Source organism: Lycorma delicatula, chromosome 1 (assembly GCF_047948215.1).
Source record: "Lycorma delicatula isolate Av1 chromosome 1, ASM4794821v1, whole genome shotgun sequence".
NCBI lineage: Eukaryota > Metazoa > Arthropoda > Insecta > Hemiptera > Fulgoridae > Lycorma > Lycorma delicatula.
In genome coordinates, this window is record NC_134455.1 from 61,675,229 (window position 1) to 61,701,928 (window position 26,700).

Sequence of the window (26,700 nt, forward strand, 5' to 3'; positions counted from 1 at the left end):
TGATGAAGCTGTTTAAAAGAAAACCTACTATATTTAACATTTCATCTACAATTCATACACTGGTCACAAAATGAAAATTATCATTTGTTTTAATTTCAGATACACATAACAAAAATAAACCCTCAATCACATTGTCTTTACTATTTATCTAAAACACCAATTCATTCAATTCAGTTGTTATATCATTATTTATACATTTTTTCTTTTTCTTTTTTTTTTAAATTTTACATGTTTTTTATATGAATAAATAAAAAAAAATTGTTATACATATACATATAACAAATAAATCATTGACAATTTTATTTAACACCACAAATAAATACAATGTATTCCGTAAATTTATAACTGTTATACACACGGTAACAAATTTTATAAAATCAACATAATTTTGATTCAAAATATAAATAAAAAATGACTATTTTTATACAGATCAGTGTGAAAAGGTGGCAGAGAATTTGGGTTTTCCCAGTGAAATTATGAAATTAAAAATATTCTTTAAGTTTAACATGGTTATCTAATAGAAATACCAGTATTTCTCATAGTTTAAGAATACTAAATGTTAACTGAATCTTTTAAATCAAAATAACTGAAAAATAAAATAAAATGTAACATTTTTGTTTTTAAGACTTTGAACTTCAGTACTATATTAAGTCTTTAAAGCCAATTAAACTCATATGAAAAATATTTAAACATTTATTAAAACGTATTAAATATCAAAATTATATAATTATTTAATATATACACAATTCAATTCAATCTGATTAGAAAAACATACTTTTTTTTTTGGACAAATAATTATTTATTAAAATAATATTAATTAACTATTAAAATGTTAAACATTATTCATTAATTAAAACAACTAATTCCTTCATCTTTTTACAAAATACATTAATACTAATATCTTATCACTTCAATGTACACTACTACTAATGATTATAACTACAAAACATATATACAAAAGAGACTGCTACAAAAATAAACCTCGAAAACAAATGTCTGTAATCAGGATACTTATCAGTAATGAAAATCAATGATATCATTTATTATACAGTAAACTTGTTAACTTTTTTTTCTTAATTTATGTTAAGACAAAATTTCTTTCATCTTAAATATAAAAGCAATAATTAAAAATTACAAAAAATTAAGGTAATATTTATATACATTATCTACACTATCTTTCATCTAGTTTGATCTTCTTAGATTCAAAATTGACATCTAAATTTTCAGATCGCATGATATCTTCTAAATGTCTCTTACCAGATTCAGTAACCTTGTTGCCACTTGATATAGTCATACCTGCAGTTAAGGTGTTAGTTACCGGAGTAAAAGTTTTTTCGTTTGTATCGATAACATCATCAGTCTTAGAAATAGCCTGTTTACTTTCAATAGAACTACTAGCAGTAGTGTTAATTGAAACTGCATGATCACTATTTTGAATTTGAATGGTAGCCATTTCTGAATACGTATCAGTTAATTTTGACTCCGACAACTCATGAGAAGTAACCAGCATGTCATTGCTACTTATAGTTTCACTGGAAACTGTAGAAGGTTCAGTGTGAGCTTCAACTACAGTTTGTACATTTTCTGCTGAACTGTCATCACTGACGATGCAGCTCGAAACATTTTTCCCAATCTCATTTTTATGTTGAGTCTCATCTTTGGTTTTGAATATGACTGAACTCTCTGATGATCCCTGACCAGGAATACCCAAAACCAAAGTTTCATTGGCAACACTCCTCATTGTTCCATTGTCAGATACCACTATTTTATCATCAATAAGTAATTTATCTGTTAACTGAAAACTATCCATAATATCATTCTGTTCAGAAATGTTTGTAAATACTGCTGAAGAAGGTGGAGGATTATTTATACTTATTAATGATTTATGATTGCCAACATCTGCTGCATTTTGTGATTCTGATGATGATATATAATTTAAAGAACTCTGAGGAATGCTACTGCTAGAAATAACACCAAGTGAAGATATTCCAGGAGTTGAGGAAACAATAACATTATTTTCATCCAATGAGAGCTGAAAGGCTAACTGAGAACCTGATGTAACTGGTGTTAAGACAGCATGAGATCCATCAACACCAACCTGTGTAAAAAAAACAGTTTCATTTTTACCATCAACAATTCCACTTGCAGAACAATCAGGCTCTTCAGTTAACAATGGCATTGAGGGATGAATGATACTTTTTTTTTCTTTATTAGGAGAAGTACTGGCTGTTAACACTGATGAATCATTCAAGAAACTGGTTTGTAAAGATGAAATCTGATCTAAGCTGCGTGGCGAAACAGCTGAAGGGACTTCTAATGGAGTCATTATTGGCTGATTCAATGTTAATGATGTTTCAAGAACATTATGTGATAATGTTGGTTGGGGATACTGAGATTGTGGCTCCACAAACATGCAACCGCCTAACACTGGAGATTCGACTGAACTACTCAAACTATTTTCAGTAGCAATCGTTTCTTGCTGCAAAACTTGTGTATTGGCTAGGGCTTTTGCTAAAATATCTTGACTTGGAGGAGGAGTTTCTGGACTTTCTGTGGTAAAAGTATTTTGCACTGGATGAGTTATATTAACTACATTTCCTGAATCATCTATGGCTAAAAATATATTATCCAGATCTGCAGTTCCTGGATCTATGTACAAAGTCTGAGAATCAGCAGCTGCTCCTTCATAATTGACCACAGGTGGTGGTTCAATAGGTCTGTAGTTTCCTGATTCATCAACAGTTAAGTAAACTAGAGCAGTCTGATTTGAAGGGTCTAACTGACTTCCCTGAACATTTGACTGACCAATTACTGGTAATCCTGCAGTTGAAGGTAAAATCAGTGTATCTTGTGCAGTAGAAGCTAGTGGACTGACAGTCACTGGATTATGTGTAGACTGAATGTTCTGCACAGCTGGAACTGAAGTTGCAATTAACTGCCCAGTTACAGTTTTCTTATTACTTCGCTGATTAGGTTTCTTGTGAGTTTTCTGTAAAATATTTGGACCAGATGGCTTAACTTTTTGTACAAGTAATTTACTCTGAGACTGTGGTGTTGCTTGAGCAACCTGAATAGTAGTGGTTTTAGGAGCTAATGAAGATGAAATGACTGCAGGTAATGATGATTTTGGCAACTGTTTACTTTTATTTCCTATTTGATTAGCAGACAATGGTGTAGTAGCTATTACACCTTGACTTGTCTGTATTAGAATGGTACTGGTATTACCTGGACTTTTCAAATTACCAACCAACTTCAGCTGTGGATTTTTTGGTAAAGAAGAAGAAGGTAAAATCATTCTTGACTGTGAACTTTGTATCATTAATTTTGTTCCTGAATTTGATGATGTCGCAACAGCTGCTGCAGTTGGGTTTGCTTTTGATGTTATAAGCCTCAACTTCTGATTACTATTCAATGGTGTAACTCTACTACTACTAACTGGAGTCAATATCATACCTTTATTACCAGATAAACTAGTAGTGCTTAAAATGGTAGTTGAACCTTTATTGGAAGCAGTTATTTGTGATGAATTAATCGGTACATTTGCTGGCGATTCGGCATTATTTGCTAAAATATTCTGAGTAATTAAAGAACCTTTATTTGAAATGACTGTTGGTGAATTTACTGATGTCAAAACACCACTTTTATTGATAATAACACTTTTAGGTGTTTGTGAAATAACACCTCCTTTATTAATTAAAATCTTTTGGCCTGATTTGGTAGTAACAGTTTTACTTGAACCAGATAATAAATTTCCTTTGCTAATAACTGCTTGTGTTCCAGATGTTAACACTGTTCCTTTTGTTGTTAATATTCGAGTTCCAGTTAATTTACCAGAAGTAAAATTTTTCTGAGTGGTAAGGGTAGACAAGACTTTATTTTGACCAGTAGCACCTTGTGGATTAGTTAAAATCAAAACTTTCCCTCCTTGCTGAATCATCTGTGATGTGCTGCTTATTTTTTGCAAAGCTGATTTGCCTTGTTGTCCATGTGAGGTAGTTGATTTTAAAATCAAAACTTGACTAGTGCTGCCAGCACTTTTTTGAGCAATAATACCCCCTGGTACAGTTAACTTATTAGTAGCAGGTGCAACAGAGGGCTGTACTTTTATTGTTGCTATTTGTGGTGAATGTGAAGTAGGAACTGATTTAGTTGGTGAAAGCAATACTTTCCTTGGAGACAACTTGCTATCTATTCCACAAGTAGTTAACTGTGGTACTGAACTAGATTGTTCTACCACAACAGGCAATTTACCACTAACTCCAGCATCAATATGTAACTGTTTTGTCACCGGTATACTTTTCACTGTAATTACCTTATTTTCAGGCGTGGTATTTAAAGATTTTTCACCAGTTAATTCAGTCATTGGTAAAGAATCTATTTTATTTGAAGTCATCACTATAGTGTTCTGCTGCCCTTGGATCATATCATCACTAATTATAACTGGCATCGAATTAATATCAAATTCCATTTCTTGAAAATTATTTACTTTTGGTAAATTACAAGATTGATTTTCTGTAATATTACTTGTAGACTGACTTTCTACAGCTTTACAAGTTGTATTAGAATCTTCTGTCAGGATATTTTCGACTTCTGAGACTGCTACTGTAACCGATTCAGTACCATCTACACTACATAATGGCACACCTCTTTTTAAGTCCATGTTATTTGCAATTAATCCACTAGAAACCGATGACAATGAAGTAGGAACATTTTCTGCACATTCAAATTCTGCCTTCTCTTCACTCAATACCTCAGAACCACCATGTTCACATTCCACAGACACTGTTTTAGTATTCTTTTTTACACTACACATACTTAAATCTTTTGATATGGCAACATTATTTTCGTTGAGAGAAGAGTCTTCTTCCCATTTTACGTCAGAAGAGGAAGTTGCCACCTCTTCTGACGTTTTCACTAAAAAATGCTCACTGTTAACATAACTTATTTCTTTGTCTTCTGATGCATCAGATATGCAGTGCACAGAAACTTTATCTTTATTTTTTAATTGATTAGTTTCAATTCTATCACTTGCATCCTCACAATTTTTTTTATGATCTTTTTGTTCTAAAATATCCTCTTCCTTAATTTGACTTCCACCACTACCACCTCCATCATCATCCAACTGGCTATGTGTGGATGATTCTGATCCTACATTCTTTCTCCTAACTTCCACGTGAGTTGGAGCATCAGGGATAACTGGAACAGCTGTTTCATCAAGTAATGATTTAAAAGCTGAATCAAGATCTTCACAATGTTTTTCTTTCGATTCCTGACATGCCTTCTCATTTAAAAATGCTTGTTCTTTTGCAATTTCTTCTGATGACAGAATTTCTGGGAGGTCATTTTTCCCTGTCACATCTTCAATACTTTCACCTTGTTTTCTATTCTCAGTAATATCAGTTTTAAGAGGACTTTGTTCTAACATACTTTTTTTTGGTTTTTCTCCTAAAACACGAGGTATCTTTCTACCAAATTTCATAACAGTTTCACCTATATTAAGGCCATCTTCAGAATCATCAAAATCAAAGCAAGATATTTCCTTTGGTTTAGATACACTGTTGTCTTTCTTATCAGATAAATTTAATGAAGAATCCAGACTGCTATCCTTCTCTTTTGAAGCATCTTTATCTTCCTCACCATCATCTTCATCATCCCAATCTTTCAATAAAGTTTCTCTAAACGCATCATTTTGTTGCTTTTCTCTAGCTAATTTTTCAGCCTTATACTTAGCTGATTTCTTTTTTCCAAAAATTGGTTTCTTCAATGCTGTAGAAGTTTTATTAGGAGAATCAGTTGTTATTTTAGTTTTATCACCACATTCATTCCCATGATCTGGCATCAACTCAACAGATGGCTTCACATTCTTTCGTTTCATTGGAGGCTCATCGGTTTTACTGATATCAGAAATTCTTTGTCTTTTTTCTGAACCATATACACTTTTTCTTTCACTTTTAATCTTTCTACCTTTTGCTGATAGCTGTTGAGGTGGGAGGTAAGCATCAGCATATCCAGCTCTATGTGACTTATTATGTAAAACAATAACATTAATCCTTGATGAAGAGAAGCCGCACAAATGACAATTGTATTGTTTAATATTTTCGGATTCTCTACACTCATCTGGAAATCCAGTCTGTTTACGAATCCTTACTTCATGATCTGATCGACCTTCCAAAGCTTTTGTAATAAAACGAGGATGTGTTATGGGTCTACGAATTGAAGGTGTTGGTAAACTTCGTCTACCACCTTTAGCTGATAATTCACTAAGAGGTTTTAAGCGCCATGAGGGAAGATCTTTTTTAACAGAATCCAGTTTACCTTTTCTAGGCGTCTTCTTCCCAAATATCTCACTATAATCTTCTTTTTCTTCTGGTGCAAATTCTTCATCATTTAATATGTCTGGATTCCCATTTGTCAAGTGTTCTGCTGTAACTATGTCATTTGGGAACATTGTCATGTTTGATGGAACATCTCTGTTGTTGGACCTGCACATATCTACACAAACAAGCAAAAATAAATTATACACATAAAATAATACAACTAAAAAATACTTCACGTTATACAACTTAATTATATAAAATAGATTTCAGGTTAACACTCTTAATATATGAAAGAAACAAAAAATAGTATATACAAATACATACATCCATTAAATATGTAAATGAACAATGCAGTACATGACGTAAAATTTTATAATAAAATTTGAGGTGAATCTGAAAAAAAAATTTAATTATGCTAATGAATAATACATTAAGATATCTAGGCTTAGTTAATTTGATAACAAAGGGATGCAAGCAAGATAAAACTTTTGAGGAAACAAAATTTGAGATACATGAAGCAAATAATTCAGAATGTAGAATGTAATATATTTGTTTGATATTAGAAATGTAGGAGTTGTTCTTTTCCAATACATCATTTGTAAATGACCATTCCTTTACAGTCCATGAAAAGGTATGACTGCAAAGTTTTAATCATACAAAACCAATGATACTATGACTTGATTCCTTTAATATAAAAGAATGGAGAATAGATCATAAAATGGGCGAAACAGCAGACAGCAAAAAACTATCAACATGCGAGGTTAGATAAAAAAAAAATAGTGGAATTTTTTAATTTCCTCGGCTGAATAAATCTAAATTATTTAAATTTTCCAGGGCTGTAAAGTTCAAATGTCACAATATTTTTTTGTTGTTGGTACAATTATCCCAAATGTATCTTTACATTGGTAGCCACATTAATATTGGATGCTTTGTTTATTGTTCGCTGTCTTTGTTTATTATTTGGTTATATGTGTTTTGGTAAGGTCAAAGATTTTTAACTCGTGGAAAAAACTGAAAAAAGAATTAGCATTAAATTTTGCTTTACGAATGGAATAAAGTGCAGCAATGTATTGGAACTGTTGAATGTTGCTTTTTTTGGCAACACTGAAAAAAATGATTATGGACCATCACCAAATCACTATGAGAGAGAGATGTTGCTGATTATGTTGGCATATCATTTGGCTCATGGTAGCAAAATTTGTTCCAAAATTGTTGAATTTCGATTTGGTGACTTTTGAACCGGTGTCGAATGAACATTGCTCAGGAATTGCTGATGACGATCCAGAACTGCTCAAACAGCTCATAACTGGTAATGAAAAATAGGTGCATGGGTATGACATAAAAAATAAGGTCCGATCTCCCTATAGAAGCTTCCTGAAGAGCCAAGATAAAAAAAGCTCATCAAGTTTGATTGAATGTAAAGGTTATGATCACTGTGGTCTTTGATTTCAATGGCTTAGTGTATCCCAAGTTCTTGCTACCACGTCATATGGTCAATTATTACCTGAAATTATATGTTGCTTGTGTGAAACAATCTGAAGAAAACATCTGGATTTGTGGTGAAACAACTCATGGCAACTGCACCACAATAATGCACCTGCTTCCACTTCACTGTTTGTTTGTGAATTTTTGGCAAAAAACAACATTGTTATGATGCCTCAGACTCCATATTTGCCAGACATGGTCCCCTGTGACTTCTTCCTATTCTCCAAGCTGAAAAGAACTACAAAAGGATGATGTTTTGCCAATATTGAAGAGATAAAGACAGAATTGCTAAAGGCGCTAAATGCCATACCAAAAATCGTGTTCCAGAGGTGCTTTGAAGATTGGAAAAAGTGTTGGTACAAATGTATTCCATCAAAAAGGAAGTACTTTGAAGGTGACAAAATCAATATTGATGAATAAAGATTCTTGAGAAAAACTAAAATTCAATGTATTTTTTTTATCAAACTTATGTGTGTGTGTATATTATATATACATATATTTACTGAAATTAATATTTTTTCTTAAGATTCATATTACTCCTCTGTTCTGTTAAATTATATTTTAAATTCTACTAATATAAACCACCTACTACAAAATTTGAGATAAGATATTGTAAGATATGACTTATCTCAATATCCTTTATATAAAAATTATGTATATGTATTTATATTATATATTTATAGTTAAAAAAAAAAACAACAAAAAAATTTGTGAAATGTAACTGGTCCATCTGACGAGATTACGGTTTGAAAATAAATAATTATAATATATTCAAATTGAAAGACTATACCTTTTATTTAATCTACAAAAAAGAATATAAGTGTTATTAGCAAGAGTTTTTACAATTTAGTATCAGTTCTTATTTATATAATTTTACTAATATGTTAAGCAATAATAATAATAATAATAATAATACATTTTAACATACTTACCCAGTCCTTTTTTAATGAATTCATGTTTTCGGCGACAATTGTAATGATAGATTGAGTTTAAATTTTTCACATATTCACTAAAAAAATAAAAAAAAGTTAACATAAAAGTAGTAAAAATGTAAAAACAATTTACTATATTAGATTAAATGAAAAAACTATTTTTATAGATTTTTTACTTATTGAAAAAAACTATATTACACATGATTTATAAAAATAGTTATCACAGACCACAATAAAGTCAAGTGCATTTACACATTATTAGTTGCTAAATGACTGAACTATTACCACTGGCTTAAGAAAAGTTTTTGGTTTAAATATCTACAAAAGTTAATAAAAAAATAAAACAGAAATTGTAGATTAAATTAATTTAAATTATTACTTTTCAGTAACATGAATTTTCAGATTTTCATAATAACTTTGTTTGAAATTGTATTTAAATAAACAGTGTCATTTAATGTGTAATAATATGGTTAAAATTTTACTAATTAAAATAAAACTAATTTAGACTTATTGAAAAAAAAAACTGGCAAGACTGCAATTTTGAAATTCAAAAACATACACAGTATACTTTTTATTTTGTGAATGACAGTTAAAACTTGTGCAGTAAATTTCATGAAATGATAACAGTAATCAGTAGTAAATTAATATTTTTGAGATACAAATTTCTGCTAATTAAAAAACTATCTGTAAACATACAGATCAAAATAAAGCATTTTTAGATGTACAGTATGATTCAGGGAAACAGAAATTTAAAAATATGTGTTGTTAGGTCTAGAAGAGTGTCAGCACTGAATAACTTATAGAAACCAACTCACCCCATCTTCCCATTTGGCTAACATGGATACTTGGGAGTGGTGTGGAACATGGTTTTGCCATCGAAGATTTTTTATAAAAATACTGACAATGTGGAAGGTACGTGTAGAGAATTGGATTGCCAGTTTAATTAAGGATGTCACAATCAGGTATCATCAGCAAAAGCATAAGTAATTTTGAGGATACAGGTTCAGCAATGAAAAAGAAACCTCCAGGCAGTCTGTCAGTATGTAGACTGACTATTTGTACACCAGAAATATCAAAAATTTTGGGCTGCTGTCCTAAGTCCTCATCATTCAACTCATCATACACTGTACGACCGATCAATTGACTGCTACTATGTTCTTTACAGCTGCATAGCTCAAGTATTCAAAGAATACTGTTGCAGGACTTACTTTACTGTCTGTACAAGTTTGAAACCAAAAGATCACATAATGCGCCATATCTTTGCCATCAACATAGATAAGATCATGGATAATAAGACCACATATTATCTTTGCCATTTGTTCACATAATTCTGTAAACAAATGTTTGTAAAGATAAACGAGGATAATGACTTTGTTAATTAACTGTAGATGTCGGATGAAGCCCATTTCCACCTCAATGGATTTGTTAATAAATTTTTGCTTTTAGACACAAAAAAAGCTACAGCAACAAGATTACTGTGTGGTGTAATGTGTTTCATTGTATAAAATAATAAGACCTTATTTTTTCCATAAAATATTATTACATTATTTTCACAATTATTGATAATACTTTGTTTCAATATGATGAATGAACATCACACACCATGAATATCAATGACTGCTGTATGCCAGTTATTTGTCAACTATATAATTTCACAAAATGGTGATATCCTCCCAGGTCTCCTGATTTGTCAGTGTGCAATTTCTTCTTGTGGGTAAAGTATATACTAGTCGACATGCTATGACAGAAGAACTAAAAGGAAAGATCCAAACAGGAATTGCTGAAATTCCTGTTGAAATGTTGTGATGAACTATGCAGAGTTTTACATGACTGCAGGAATGTCTATCAGAGACTGAGCTCACCTGCAAGTATGATCTTCAAAAAATACATTTTATATACGGAATCATAAATGGCACATTTTTTCTACAAATAAATTTATTTAATATAATTTTTGTCATGAGAATATTTTATTTTCAAAATTTCCCATTTCCCTGAATCACCTGTATTTTATTTATGTAAAAATCATTTTGCAAGTTTGACAATTAGTTTTGAAACACTGTGTATAAATACAAAATTTACTGCAGACCTTGCTCAGTTGAAACACTGTACAATAATAATTTAATTTTCTTACTAGCTATCCTCTTGAAAGAATTTAACAACAGCAATAGGTTTTTTCCGTAAATTAGAAGTTATTTCTTCTGGAAGTTTATTATAATCATAAACTTGACCAGGCCACCACACAGGGCCCAACTTAACCCATACAATATCACCCGGAGTATACAGTACTTCTGTCTGGTCACACATCCCACTGATTTGGTTTTTATATCATTCCTGACAAAAAAATAAATAATAAAAAAATAATAAGTTAAATAGAGCCATGATATAGCAGTAACAAAAATATAAATATATGTAAAAAGGATAATAAAAAATAACAGTAATAACTAAAAGATTAATATTAAGTTTCATTTATAATACAACATTTTTCTAGTGCTGATTTTAGGACAATATTTTTAATGGCAAATCTGTTTTTTCTTCTTTAATATACAAGTAAAATTCATTATAATAAGCAATAAAAAACAAAAAAGATGCAATGGAAATAATACCTATACAACAATTAAAACTAAGTAATTATTTGAATGGAAATATAATAATAAAAATATTATAATAATGGAAATACATTCCTAAAAAAAAAACAAAAAAACACGACAACCAATAAAGCAAATGAGACCCAACTTAAAAAATGAATCAATCAAAACTCAATTAAAAATCAAAAATTATCTCTAATAATCTTTTAAATTAACAACAACAAACTCAAATTTAAATAAAACTAACAAAGCAAAAATTAAAAATAAATGTATTCTTGTCATAGAAATATTAAACCTTACATCACAACCCTCCACTTCCTTTCCTTTACATTGTTATCATTTCTTTCCTGGTGGTTTTATGTGATTTTTGTTGGCAGCCCACTTGCCATTGTCTGGTTAAGCGGGGGAAACTATGTGCTTGCAGTTTGAAAAAAATTACAAACTACAGATAAAATGTTTTCCCAACTTTCATAAATTTTATATTTATAGACATAAACTTTTTATAATTGTAATACTTATTTTATTTACAATGTTAAAAATATTTTATGCCTATATTTCAGATGAGAAATATTAATACTAATTAATATCAGATGCCAGCTAATAGCAGGAAAGAATGTGGGTGTACAGGAAAGGCATCCAGATGGCAAAAGGCTGTTTACTTCAGAACATCAAAAGTAAAATGATAAAGCTTTCTGTGAACTTAAAAAAAATATTTGACAAGAAAAAGCCAGCACAGTAACTTTTATTTTGTCCACAGATCTAAATGACCTTATATCAGAAAGCAGTTATATATGAGTTTAATTTGTTTATAATTATATTATTATTCATCTGTCATTCTTAAAATCCCCAAAAAATAATCTGGTTCTCGTTTAGTCTAATAAAATGACTATTTTAGTAATAAAATTTAGAATTCTATTCATCTCTTGTAAGGTTTACATACATTGTTAGGATATACATACAAGGTCTATAAATAAAGTATGAGACTAGTTTTTTTGGCAGTCAAAGTGGCAACACTGTAAAGTTACTAGTAAACATATGATTATATGAAAAGCTGATTTATATTAGGCATTAATATCTTTAGTCTATTGTTGCCACGTGATATGTAAAAAAACTTTTTATTAAACAAGTTTTTATAGTGCATTACAAAAATGAGTGATACTAATTATGAGCAATATTATGCAATCAAGTTTTTTGTTAAACGTGGCGAGAATGCTACTGAAACTTTTTTAAAGTTGAAAAGGACGTATGGAGATGACGTTATGTCAAGAATCCAAGTTTTTAAGTGGTTTAACGCATTTTCAGATGGCCGGAATCAGTTGCAGACAATACACGCTCTGGAAGTCTGTTAACTTCAAAAAATGATGACAATATTGAGCGAATCAGACTTGATATGGTACAACCGGCAATTAACAATCAGAATGATTCCAGAACAATTGAATTTGAACCATACCACAGTCCATCAAATTTTTACAAACGAATGGGGCATGAAAAAAGTTTGTACAAAATTGGTCCCAAAAAACCTCACTGTTGATCAGAAAAACAACACAGTGGATGTGTGTCGTGATCTTCTAGGGCAAATTGAAACATCCTGATTTTCAAAAAAAGTTATTATTGGTGATGAATCTTGGATATTTGAGTACGACCCAGAAACAAAATGCCAGAGCAAGGAGTAGCACACTTCAAACTTACCATGTCCCAAAAAAGCAAATAAAAAATCAAAACCATGCTAATTTATTTCTTTGATAGTACTGGCATTGTCCATAAGGAGTTTTCACCTGATTTCAGTTCTTCTAATAAAAAGAAGCCCTGCAGGAAATTTTTGTGTAATTTGAGCTGAGAAATAGGATTATATAATAGGATTTTGGTATAGCAAAACAAAAAAAATAAAATACAAAAAATGATAAATGATAACAGAATAACAAACCTGTTACAGTAATTGTTCGAAATTCCCTCCTTCACAATGTACACACCACTCTCCCTGATGTAAAATATTTCCAGTGGCTTTCCACATCATCTCATGATCACTTCATATTTTAATAAGTAGCTTTTCTTTAGTATTAACTTTTTATTGGCATACTGTTTTCATATGGTACCAAATGAAGTAATCTAGTGGCGTTAAATACGGTGATCATGGTGGCCAATCCATTGGTCCACCACGTCCAATCCAGTTAGAAATTAGAATTCAAGTGATTTCTAGCTATTAAAGAAAAATGTGGCATTGCACCATCATGCTGGAAAATCATTTGCAATCTAGTTTCTAAAGGTACATCCTCCAAAAAAGCCAGCAAATTATTTTTCAAAAAATGAACATATGCATATCCTATAAGGTTCTCTTTGAAAACAAATGATCCCAGAATTTTGTCAAAAACAATGCCACACCAAACATTAATGTGAAATCTATGTTAGAAACTAGTTTCCACAGTACCAGGTGGATTGTTTTTGCTCCATAAATGACTATTTTTAGAACTGAAGACTCTGTTTTTCCTAAAAGTGGCTCATCAGTAAATAAAATTGAATTTATCAGCAAAGTCAAGAAGCCAAAGACACAAGTTTAACTGTTGGGGGTAACCTATTGGCTGCAAATTTTAAACCTTCTGCAGGCACAAAGGATAAAGATTTTCTTTCCATAGAATGTGCTGCACTTTGTTTTTTGACAAACCAGTGCAACATGAAATTCCCCTTGTACTAGTGCCTAGGCTTTGCTGAATCATGATGTTAATCATTAACATGATGATTTATTAATTGGTGTTCAACAGAAAACAAACATATGGGAACGACCCTTTTGTTCGTAAATACTGATTAGCTGAAGAATTAAAAAAAAAAACATGTTTTAAAAAGAATTTTTATAAGATACAGAAAGAATAATATGACTTTCTGTCTATTTTATGTGTTTTGATTCAATAAAAAGTCAATTTTTAAGTTTTTATTTACTTTTTATTGGCTGTATTTACATTAATTTTCTCAGAATTAAATTCTCTACAAGTTTTATTACTAAATCTTCCTGTTTATTAGTCATTTAACAAACTAAAAAAAATTGTTTTTAACACCAAATTTTGTGTTTTATGTCACATAACTTAAAACTACTGGAGTTACAGCTCTGGGATCTGTTTTATCCATTCCCCAGTTCAAATTACATAAGAAACCACCTAATTTACACTTTAATTTGGGTTTCAAAAATTACACTAGGGCTTCTTTTTAAAAGAAAAACTGAAATCCAAGCTAAATTTTTCACTAGCCACAACTGAAAAACAAAGCATTCCAGACCTATGTTTAGAGGAATATTTTTCATTATTTTCACCAGTAAGACATATCCTAAAAGTTTCTGTTTCTTTGTAGGATACACCCTATATATAAGATAAAGATATGGGATTATATACATGATATGCAAACTTTTACCCCCTAAAAAATTACACATAGACTTAAGCAGATTTTAAAAAAAATTGTGAAAAATTTACAACGGCAGTCAATCAATGTTATACTTCTATAAATAGAATGTAAAAGATGGTATGGAAGATCTACACAGTCTTTCTAAATGTTAATATTTAAACTTCCAGAAATATTGTTGTAAGTATTCTGAGACGTAAAATCGTGATAAATAATGGAAGTGCACAACTGATAATCAATTAAGTAATACAGGTATGGTGAGTCTAATAGACTGACACATAATAGAAGAAATCCAGCAATTAACATTAAATTAAGAAATATCTTTATTAACACATTTTAAATCACAATTCACTGTCTTCAAATTATTACATTATAATCCAATATATTGTTATCATACCGAATGAAATCATTTTACAAGACAATTCATAATAAAACTTTTAAAACAACTGCACCGTTTGCTTTTATTACTCATAGATATCTGGGCTATTATATGAGAGTGGGTATGAAACTAAAACTCTTAACGGTCATAGTTCTCATAATGCTGTATTTTCTCTTCAACTACCTGAACTGGTAGGTGTCTGATCTTTAGACCAGTATAACTGGTCTAAAAGTAAAAGTGGTACTTTTACTGGTCCTCAAGACTAGTAAAATTAGCAGATTTTGAGGTCAAAATTGAAAATTTTAAGGTTTTATAACTAGAATGAATCAGAAACAATATAACACAATAACCAGAAAAATAATATAAAAGAATTTCACAAACTAATTCACCATCAAAGGAAAGAGAAATTGTTTGCACATACTTAAAAAAAAGATAAGTTGCATAAATTTAAAAAAATTGACAGAATATTTTTAAAATGTATTGTATTCATTGGCTTTACAAAAGCCAACAGTATCACAATATTTTCATACTTTTCTGAAAATTTTCTACAAGGATGAAAGCTATTTAATTTGTTTTTTAATCTTATGAAACTGTTGTAAATTACACCCACTTACGATCATAAGTATCTACAAATCTTGGAAAAATAAATATAGTTAATTAAATTGTACAGTTTTTAAAATAATATTTCTGATGGGAATCCTAGTACATTCCCATCAGTGTACTACTAACAAAGATGAACTCGGTAGTAACTAAACACAAACACATCTCAAATATAGTCTTAAACACCATTCGTCACGCGGCACACATTCAACTGATAGGAGTTCATCCCATACTTTAATCAGCAAGTCTGAAGTAAGTGATGCAACAGCTGCTTCAATCTTGTATCTCAAGTTGAGAAGGTCAGCTGTTAACAGTAGCACATACTCTTGATCCTTTACAAACCCCCAAAGAAAACAATTGCAAGGAGTCACATCAGGCGAATGTGGAGATCACAGCAAACAAGCCCTGTCATCTGGTCCCTGGCGACCAACCCAGCGGTCAGGGAAAATTTCACTCAACCAATCATGTACACCATTATACCAGCTAGGAGGCGCACCATCTAGTTGCCAAATGAAAGTTCTGTGATTCGTATTGTAGTTGAGTTATAGCATATCAAAATAGTTCATTCAAAACACACCTGCTTCCACAAAAAAGGAAGCCCATACATACACTTGCTGTTGGAATATGACACAAAAACTTTCAGTTTTGGGAGTCTAATTCATATTGCAATATTCTGTGAGGATTTTCTGACCCCCATATACACATGTTATGAGCGTTTATTTTCCATTAACATGAAATTCAGATTTGTCACTGAATACGAGAATACAAAGAAAGTCATTTCATTTCATTTGCAAAGTTGGTATGCAAACCATAATCTGTAGGCTTTAAAACTTGTAAATGATATTGACACAGTTGTAAGCGTTTTCTTAAAACCCACCACACAAACATCACTGGAATTGCTAATTCACAGCTTGCCTTCCAACAGATTTCCTAGGACTATGCACAAAAGACTATTATACATTCTTTGTCTTCAGCAATATTCAGTTGTCCTGTACTCTCTTCCCTTCATAAATACAGCCTGTGGTTTCAAATTGTTACCATCTATGAATGTTATTACTCGGAGGATCACAATGGAATTTCAAACAGAACTCACATTGAACAGTAATTATTACACATTTACACTATCCAAACTGCAAACACAGAATGCTTTGTGTGTTCCCATCTTTGCTACTAGCACTTTCAGGTGGAAGGTACAAAACAGTTCTGACCTTGCACATAGTTAAAACTGTTTGAGTTGCTCTTTCATTTCATGCATAATTAATCAATATACATGAAACTTGAGAAATATTACATAGCTTTAAAACCCCGATATTCATTTTGAAACATAAGGTGCATCTTAAAAATGTACAATAACAGTAGAATACAAGATCAACATTTAATGGTTTTGGTTTTATAGTTTCTGAAGAATTCCACCATAGCATATACTTTGGACAGTATCCTAGTAGAAGATCTAGGACTGAAAAAAGCATATTATATAAAAATATTATTAGTATAATATATTTTATAAGCAAATGATTAATTTTAGGATGTACTACTAAAAAAATTAAATGCTATGGTAAAATTATACCTACCAAGGCTATGAAAAAATTATCTTCTGTCAAAACAATATAATTTTTTTTATTCACTAAGATTCTATGATGAAATATTTTCTTTCATTTCTCTTTTAAAGGAAAACCTTTTCACTAACTTTTGCAGAATGTATTAGGTACACTTTCAGTTTTTTCTTCAAATGTATAAAAAATTAAATATTGTACAGAAGCATTTTCCTCTACTGAACTGAAATAGTATAATGAATTATTTATGAGCAGAAAAGTAATCATCAAAATTTTTGTCAGTTTTTGTTATAGCTGTGACATAAAGAACTTTACATCACACACACTATAAGGAGGTTATGAGAGTAATGATATTAGAGAGAATATATTTATACTGACGAGAGCTAGTACTGAGTGCTAAATACACCTGATTTCAATGGGCTTGGCATGTGGATATATACCTATATAAGAACTCAGAAAAAGCAAATGAGAGACCACTTCATTTACTCATTTTCCTTAGCAATCCTGGCATGGTATTTTCTTATTCTTGAAAATAGTAATCATGAGTAACTTTTGACTAGTGTCAAATTACCAGCAATGATTACATTGTTATACACCACTTAACATACAGAAACAAAATGGCTAGAATTATAAATGTAACATAACAAAATTACCTTTAATTTGCTTTTTGACCTGGTTCAATATAAAATTTGAGATCAAAATTTCAACTACTTAAAAGATGACAAAAAAAATTGTTAAGTTTAAAAAATACCATAATTCTGAATATGAAACAAATGCATTTTCTATAACAAATTAATTTACAGTACCTTTTAGAAGAGATCTAAAATTAACAGACTGCTATTTGTTTGGCATTTTTAAGCAGAAGAATTTTATACTAGAAAAAACAAACTGCATCTGCAAGTATTGTACATGAACCAAATGCATTGTTGCTTACTAATATGCCAAGTCCATCAAAAAACATGTGGCATCTAGTGACATCTTCCCACTATCACACTAAAGTACTAACTGTATACTGAACATCATTACTCCCAAAGAAAGCTATTCTGATTAAATCTCTTGATTGCTCAGATACTTCACCTGAATCAGAGCAATAAGAAAGACTGGAAAGAAAGTATACGGCAATAATTTCAAGTGTCCTCTACTCAATAGCAAGATTAAACAACTTTTTTTTCAAAAATGGTATCTCTCTCTCTTTTTCCTGTTTAGCCTCCGGTAATTACCATTCAGGTATTTCTTCTGAGAATGAATGAGGATGATATGTACGAGTATAAATGAAGTGTAGTCTAGTACAGTCTCAGTTCGACCATTCCTGAGATGTGTGGTTAATTGAAATGAAACCCAACCACCAAAGAACACTGGTATCCACAATCTAGTATTCAAATCCCAAAAATGATATCTGGATAATGATCACATAACTGGTTAATAATAGGTTTCATAGGGTTGAAAGGAAATTAAGCAAGCTTTCAACTATTAAACAAAGAACAAAGTTTTTTTTTTAAGTGTGTAGGTCTCAGAGTTTAGAGTACAGTGAAAACATATTGACAGCTTTTGCAAAAAAAGGTGAAAAACATAGCTTAAAAAAAAAATTTGAATGCAACATATCTCAAATTAGCAAAGTTTTCAAAACATACATTGTTAGTCTTAACTTTATTTTTCCCTAGTCCACCGTTCTTGAGATACTTAAAAAAACTGCTTTTATTTGGAGATAAATTGGGAAGCGAAAGTCCAAGTATTTTTTTCCTTTCGATAACATTTTACACTATTTGGGACCCAACACATTTTTATTTAGTACAATTTTCATTATCAACTTTAATTTTATGGATTACATTTGTCAGCACTGCTACAATTAAAACTTATGATGTTTAGAAGAACTTGGATATAATATAAGTATTTATAGAAAAATTGTTTTTTGATGAAATAACATGATTAATTGTAGACATACCTGCTGATATGTTTGCAGTATTTTCAACAGGTAAAAAGTGTTGTTCCTGCTTTACCTGTAAAGAGAATTAATTAAATTTAATTAGAAGTATATTACAGAAACAGAGTATAAAATTAATTTATTAAGTTAACATATTCACCACTCTATCACAAGTACCCTCTATTGATTATTTATTAAATGCATTTATTACAAGTTAAAATAACAGCAAAACATTTAATCTGTTTGCTACAAATGGAATAACAAGTTAGTTCTTAATTTTAGATTATTTATTTTACATAATTTTTACAAAGGTAATACATATAACAAATTTTTTATGTTATACAATATAACAGATAAGGAAATCCAAGCAAACGACAGGTTGCACTCAAGTTAGAATTAAAAATTTATATATAAGACAAATTGTGTCAACTGTTACAGATTGTTGCCATCTAATACAATTCTCATTTTCTGATTCCTGACCACAATACTAGCTATTCACCTTTAATCTGCAATCACATCAGTTGTATGTGTTCCAAAAAAACAAAAAGCATTGCAGTTCAGTAGTTGATAGATTCACTGTTTCTTCAGTTTTAGCTTCCATTTTCTTGGCTTTAACATAGTCAACCGGCAGGTGTTAAAAAGCAAAGTCAAGTCTAATGCAACAAGTATTTACTCATAATATTTGTGATTAAAACATCTTGTAAGTAAACACTTGAGAGTAAAACCCCTATTAAAGGAATTAATTGAGAATAAAAGCAAACCCTTATTAATATACTGGATGACAGAATACTTTACTCACAGATGAACAATTTTGAGTAGATAGTGGTGAAATTTTAGGATAATTAGAAATTAAATATTAATGTATGAGAATATAATACACAGAAGTAAGGAAATTTGTTATTTAGATGGTAAAATTACAAATGATGGATGAATTTGGGTAGAAATGAAAAGCAATAAGCAAAACCAAAGAATGCAGATAGTACTGCGAGTTTCAAAATGAATATTGGGTTTTTAAAGCATTCTGTGTATTGCAATTTACAAAGTGTGAATCTGTAATTACTGTTTAATGTGCATTCTGTTTGAAGTTCTGCTTGTAATCCCCTGAGTGACAATAACATTCGTAGATGGTATAAACAATTTGAAACCATTGGCTGTATTTGTAAATGGAAGAGCACAGGACAACCGAGTGTGTCTGAAGACAATGTTGCACATGTAACAGAGTCTTTTGTGCTTAGTCCTAGGAAATCCATTAGGAAGGCTAGCCACGAATTAGCAATTCCAGTGAAGTCTGTGTGAAAGGATTTAAGAAAACTCTTACAAATGCAACCATATCGTTTACAGGTGTAACAAGTTTTAAAGCCTAGATATTATGGTTTGTGGTGCTAGCTTTGTAAATGAAAAGATGCACTGTGACGAGGAAGACTTTCTTTATAGTCTCGTATTCTGTGACGAATCAACATTTCATGTTAATGTAAAAGTAAACACTCATAATGTGCATATGGAGATTAGAAAATCCTCATGAAATATTTCAGTGTGAACAAAACTCCCCAAAACTGAATGTTTTTGTCCGCCATATCCCGATAGCACACACTGAACATTTATAACAAAAACTGTTTGAGTTGCTCTTTCACTTCTTGTATAATTTATCAATGCAAGAAAAACTTAATAAATATTACATAACTTTAAAACATAGATATTCATTTTGAAATATGCAGTATAAAATATGTATTTAAGACTAAAAGAAAAATATTTGTATAGAATGTAGCATTTTATGGTAGTAAAACATGGATAGTAGAACAAGCAGAAAGGAAAAGATTAGATGGCTAAGAAACTGTGAAATCTGGTGTTACAATACAATGAAATTAGGTGGATTTATAAAAAGGAAAATAAAGTCTTAAGATGAACAGGAGAGAAGAGTAGAATTTTATCAAGAGATTCTCATTTATTTTAAATTCCAGATTACAGTAAAAAATATTCATTATACCATTAAATCTAAGGTATGTTTACTATTCACATTAATATCTCCTCCACTTTTAAACACATTAAATGTGCGTGTAAGTTAATTTATAATGTAAAATCTATTCATTTTTTAAACTGAATTCATAAGAATCTGGTCCTAATTGAGATATCTGTGGAAAATGAGACTTTCTCAATATGCCTTTTTTTTAAAGAATGCACTTTTAGATTATCATGGTTTTACTTAACATAATATTATAATTTTACCTTGTTTCTTCAGGCTAGCACTGACTAACTGGAGGGAATATTGAGACAAACTTATTTCAATAAATTTTTATTGCTGGTATACAAAATTAAATTGTACGTTAACAGTGAACAGAGATGGATTGATTCATTCTTTTGTGGAGTGTTAAATAATTCTGTCCAACATAGATATATGATAATAAACAGGATTTTTGTTAATATCTGATGTGGTATTATTGACAAGCATACTGTAACTGTACTGGAAAATGTGTAACTTGTACAAACTCAGGCTGACCATTCCTGAGGCATGTGGTTAAGTTTTAAACCCAACCACCAAAGAACACCAGTATCCAAGATCTAGTATTCAAATCCAGATAAAAGCAACAACCTTTATTGGGATTTGAACCTGAAAAATCTCTACTTTGAAATCAGCTGATTTATAAGTTTACCACTAGACCAGATTATTGTTTTGATTTAAAATTATAAGAAATTTTACTGCCATTTTCAGTCTCTTTTGTTTTTAATAAAAATAAAATTTCTTAACTATTTGATTTTGTAAGAATTAAATTTTTCTGAAATTTTTATTTTTTTATAGGCAATTCAATAAAGTTATTGTACGTCAAACCTAAAAAAATTATATTTTGAGGAACAATTTTGTTATACAGTAATTTCTCAAAAAAAAAAAAAAACTATTAAATACAGTTCTGGGACCTATTTTATTCAATTTTTCAAAACAAAAACCATATGAAACCATCAAATTTATCCCTTAATTTAAATTTCTGTCGGTTTGATTTACCCCTTGGAATAGAATAAGGGTGAAACTTCTTGTAAGATAAAACTCGAAAACAAGGTGTTTCTTGACCTATGTTTATATGAACTTTTTTCTTATAACAGTGCATGTTCTCATAGAACCTACTGTTTCTTTGTGAAACACCTTACATATGATGCCCCTTGTTTGTGTGTGCGCTTGCATATACAAACACTCCTTGAATATAATGCAATGGACAACAATTGCACTATCAAAGTTCATGCATGCCAAAGTATCCAATTCTTTGTAAAAGTGAATATCAATGAATATCAAGTGGTTCTTTTATGAAAAGAAGATGCATATTTACATCTGACACAGTAAGAAACATACTTACAGATAAGAGAGAGGAAAACTTGTTATGTTATTTTCTCACTGGAAATGCCAAAACTCACTTTTTGGCTACACATTTAATTAACTTACTAGATATAAGAGAATCTAGACATACAAACACAAATTATAAACACTCAATTTAGGCAAACTTCACAAATATGAAAATTAAGGATTTACAGAAAAGTATTAATATATATATATATATATATATATATATATATATATATATATATATATGTGTCTTTTTTCTTTCAACTTATCTATTACGGAATTTTTTCCCTGCCCAAAATTTATTATTATTATTAGAATGAAGAAACTATACTAAAGTACTGTGTATTTCTTTTTCCATTTAACAACTCAATTGCATAGGGTGTTTGCTCAATTCAAACCAGGATATTAACTCTCTACATTAAATAATTTGCAAAATTTTTAATACAATCATACAATGTTTAGTGTAGGTGTGGCACTTCATATCATCTAAAGTTAGTTATTTTAATAATTTACTATTCTTTTTTAAAGGATATTTATGCTTAATCTAATTCTTTACAGTTGTTGTGTATCACTCAATTTTTATATTATATTTTTGGCTCTTACTTACCAAATAATAGAAGTACTAGTGAACAGATTTTTTTTGTAGCTCATACACATTAACTGAATTGTTTTCTTTGCTTTAACCCTTCTTGTGCAGTATTAATATACATGTACAAAATCAATCTTCCCCATCAAGCTGTATTTGAATGTAATCTTGCTGCTTGAAAAGATTTCAAGTACACTGCTTTAACACTTAGTCCATCATGTATTGCATATTTAATTAAGTACTGCATTGCTTCTACACACCAGCACAAGTAGATTTAGATACCTATCGGTTATCTGCCTGCCATGTACAACTGTTGTTTAAATCAATGTTTTAACCTAACCTAACCGACATTCACAACAGTTGCAACGCCATCTTGCTCTAGCACTTACAGATAACATCATATTACCCTTTTGGACATAGGCAATGTTTCAGTAGAACCCTGGCCTCAATGAAGAACTTCATGGTGTTCTGTTCCATTATTTGGTAATTGTTCATTTTGTACAGTGTAAATTAGAAGCACAAAACTCCACATCAATCTAACTGAAATGAAATAATAACTAGAACAATAAGTATTCAAAAGATATCAGTTGAATGATAAGCACTGCTGTCAATAGAGATAATAATTATCAAATCGTAAATGTTTCACTAATTGCATTTAAGTAAATAACACATAGCTAACATGTAAACTGAACACTACTTACTTCTGAAACTGTTGGAATGGAAAAATACATGGCAGGCAGTTAACCAATTTATTTCTGATCAATCAATTTGTATATAAATTAGGTGAATGTATAGTTTTCTATATACTACTTCTTTTAGTGATGTGGTTTTGTAAAGGTTATGTAGATTAAACTTCATTACATAATTATGGTGATATTTTGACATTTTTAATAAAAAAATGACATAATATATATAATGTGAAAATCTGGATAATTAAAAAAGTTATTTCACAAATTAATATAAGTTCTTTCCATATTGGTTCGAATCCGGGTCAGGCATGACCCCGATACAAAACACTCATCTCATCCTCTGCGGAAAGAATTGCTTGACTGCGGACCCTGAGGTTAAACAAATAAAGTTCTTTCCATATTAAAATAGCTGTAAAATGTATAATCTTAAGCCAAAATAAACAAAAAATTGCAGTTTTTGAAAAAAGAGGTGTGCAATAAATTCAGGCTACACTAAAAATAATTCACTTGATAGTTAAATTTTTATCCAGAATTTCATTAAACCTTAATTACTAGTTGATCATTCTGCCAAGAGTGATTAATAGATTTTAATTTCCTTTAACCACTTCATTTAAAGGAGCATTCAGTTTTAAGCAAATATACTAAACTGTTGCAGCAATTACGGCCAAAGTTGTCCATAAGAATTAAAACTTTTTTATTTACAATTAACTTTTATTTTTGACACTTTTATTACAATCTAGAAATTCCTGTAGTGTTGGAATGTTTGGCTATTTAACTTCCATAACTTCAATTTGAACATGTACACTGAAGTTCAGTAAGTTTTGAAGCAAAACAAAAATCATAACAAAACATAAACAAGCGGGAAAACTCACAATCACAAGAAACTCAAATAATAATTTACATGAGATCACATGGAATGCAGTAAGAAATGAAGTAAACTCTTTATTATAGGTATCACTTTAATAGCGATCATAAACCCTTGACTACTTACTTCAGAATTACTAAGAATCTGAACACAAAAGCTTTACTGAAACGAATCTGTTAAGCAAATAATTAAAATCAACCTAATTTTTTTTTATAAAAATATTACTTTAACAAAAGAAAAACTATCCCAAAAATAAACCAAAATCATACACGGGCTTAATAATGATATTCATATCAAAGACATAATATTTTGATTGTATTAATACCTGCTAATTTACCTACATTTTCAAGAGACCTGATCCTAGACAATAAAAGTACCAATGAACTAATAGCATACAAACATGTGCCTACCTCACTTCCAAAATGATATCTGCTGCTCAACCGCAGTGCAAACTATTTTGAAAATGGCTTCATTAAACAGTACAGAGAGCAATCTTCAATTAGCCTTCGAATATGGTACACTAACGAAAATCACAAATGACATCAAGTCTGACGGACATCTTGGTTTGGTTGTTGTTATGGTGTGTGAAATATAGAATAAACCAGTTACCGAAAAATATAACATAAATAAAATTAAAAAGAATAGTAAAATGACATAAATAAATAATTATGCCATTAAAAAACTCAATTAATAAAATTAGTTATTTTACTATTTCGATTATAATACATAATCGCAATGTATATTCAAACTATAATTTTCTTTAATTTAAATCAGTTTTTTATATAACCTGTATTTATGACACACATACGACTTTATTGTATTAAGAATTATTGTTGTAAAATTTTATTAAATATGTTACAAGCTTAGGGATTGTAAAAAGTATACTAAAAAAATTAAGGTGCTAGATTATAATCTTAGGCAAGCCGTTCTGTTCCACTGTTTAGTATTTTTATAAAATCGTTAATTTCAGAATAACTTTATTGATTGTTGATAAGCAATTTACAAAATCGATCCTGAGTTATGCTTTCACTCACCCAAATATTTTTCAGATAAAACCGATCGGATCCTTTGAACGTGATTCAAATTGAATTCTTTGATAACAGTCGTTAAACCCGTTGCTACAACCTAATACCTAATAATATCTGTTTAAAATGTTACACGACTAAAAATCTATTTGTAAATTTGTATTCTACAACCAAAAAATAATTTGCAAAATAAATAAATGACATTGTTATACGACATACCTATCTGATTAATTCACAACTGATTTGCTTAACTTTTTTGTAAATAACTTTAGGTACACAAATGCATTTCACAATAATGGGATCTTAATTCATAATTATCTTTAATTATTAAAATGTTGGAAATATTTAAGTAGGCCTCTATTTTTAAGTCAAATCCAGTCAAAATTGTTATATTAATATTTAAAAGTTAGCAATTTACCGCTAATAAGGTAAGTTTAAACCGCGTCCCCCCGGTTTCAGAATAACAAAATTAATTTTTTTGGGTAAGTCATTGTTCATGTGACAGGTTTGTTGATGCTTTTCTCATTACTTTATATTCTGTGTTAACCTTAAATTCAACATAGATCCTACGTCAGTTATCTTGTTTCATATATTACTACGTCTTCCTCTTCAGTTTTTACTCTCTACGTATCTTTTTATTAACAAATTAAATAAACATGTCTGTAAAAATAGGTATGATTTAAAAGGCCTCTATTCCACTTCCTTTCCACTTATTCTATTGTCAGTGTTTTGTTAAACTAAAATTATTACACTCAAACATTTTAAAGAATATTTTTGTAATTTTTAAACCCATAGTTTACCAGAAGAGTTTTTGCCGTCAAAATTTTTCTTCAGTTCCACTGTTGCTTTTCTATATAAAGGTTTGAGAGCAAGAGGTATGTAGAGTATCCTTGTCCCATTCCTTTCTGAATCATTTCTTCATCTTTTATTTTAATCTACCTGATTCTTACATAATTAACATACATATTTTTCCCTAAATTTCTCTCATATATGTCAAAGATTTCACTCTACATTGCAAAAGCCTTCTTCAAATTTACCAATGACTTGTAGA

At 30.1% G+C, this 26,700-nt stretch overlaps 1 protein-coding gene across 2 annotated transcripts; it reads right to left on the reverse strand.

Annotated features, from left to right (window-relative positions):
* Nucleotides 1-276: 276 nt before the first annotated feature.
* LOC142318874 (uncharacterized) lies at nt 277-25,188 on the reverse strand. Of its 2 annotated transcripts, XM_075355463.1 has the most exons (5): nt 25,035-25,188; nt 19,178-19,232; nt 10,866-11,065; nt 8,735-8,811; nt 277-6,492 (listed from the first exon to the last, which is right to left on the reverse strand). In XM_075355463.1, exons 3-5 carry the CDS (start codon nt 11,036-11,038, stop codon nt 1,172-1,174), a joined length of 5,571 nt encoding a protein of 1,856 aa, XP_075211578.1. In that variant the 5' UTR covers nt 11,039-11,065; nt 19,178-19,232; nt 25,035-25,188; the 3' UTR covers nt 277-1,171. The 2 variants fall into 2 exon arrangements, with proteins under 2 accessions (XP_075211578.1, XP_075211588.1); XM_075355473.1 differs by lacking the exon at nt 19,178-19,232.
* Nucleotides 25,189-26,700: the final 1,512 nt, after the last annotated feature.

Coding starts and splice junctions, on each gene's coding strand:
- LOC142318874 (XM_075355473.1), bottom strand. CDS start 11,038: ATGTGTGACCAGACAGAAGTACTGTATACTCCGGGTGATATTGTATGG. Junction 8,812..10,865: donor TTCTTTCAAGAGGATAGCTA/GTAAGAAAATTA, acceptor TTATTTTTTTAG/TGAATATGTGAAAAATTTAA. Junction 6,493..8,734: donor ATTCATTAAAAAAGGACTGG/GTAAGTATGTTA, acceptor TTGTTTGTGTAG/ATATGTGCAGGTCCAACAAC.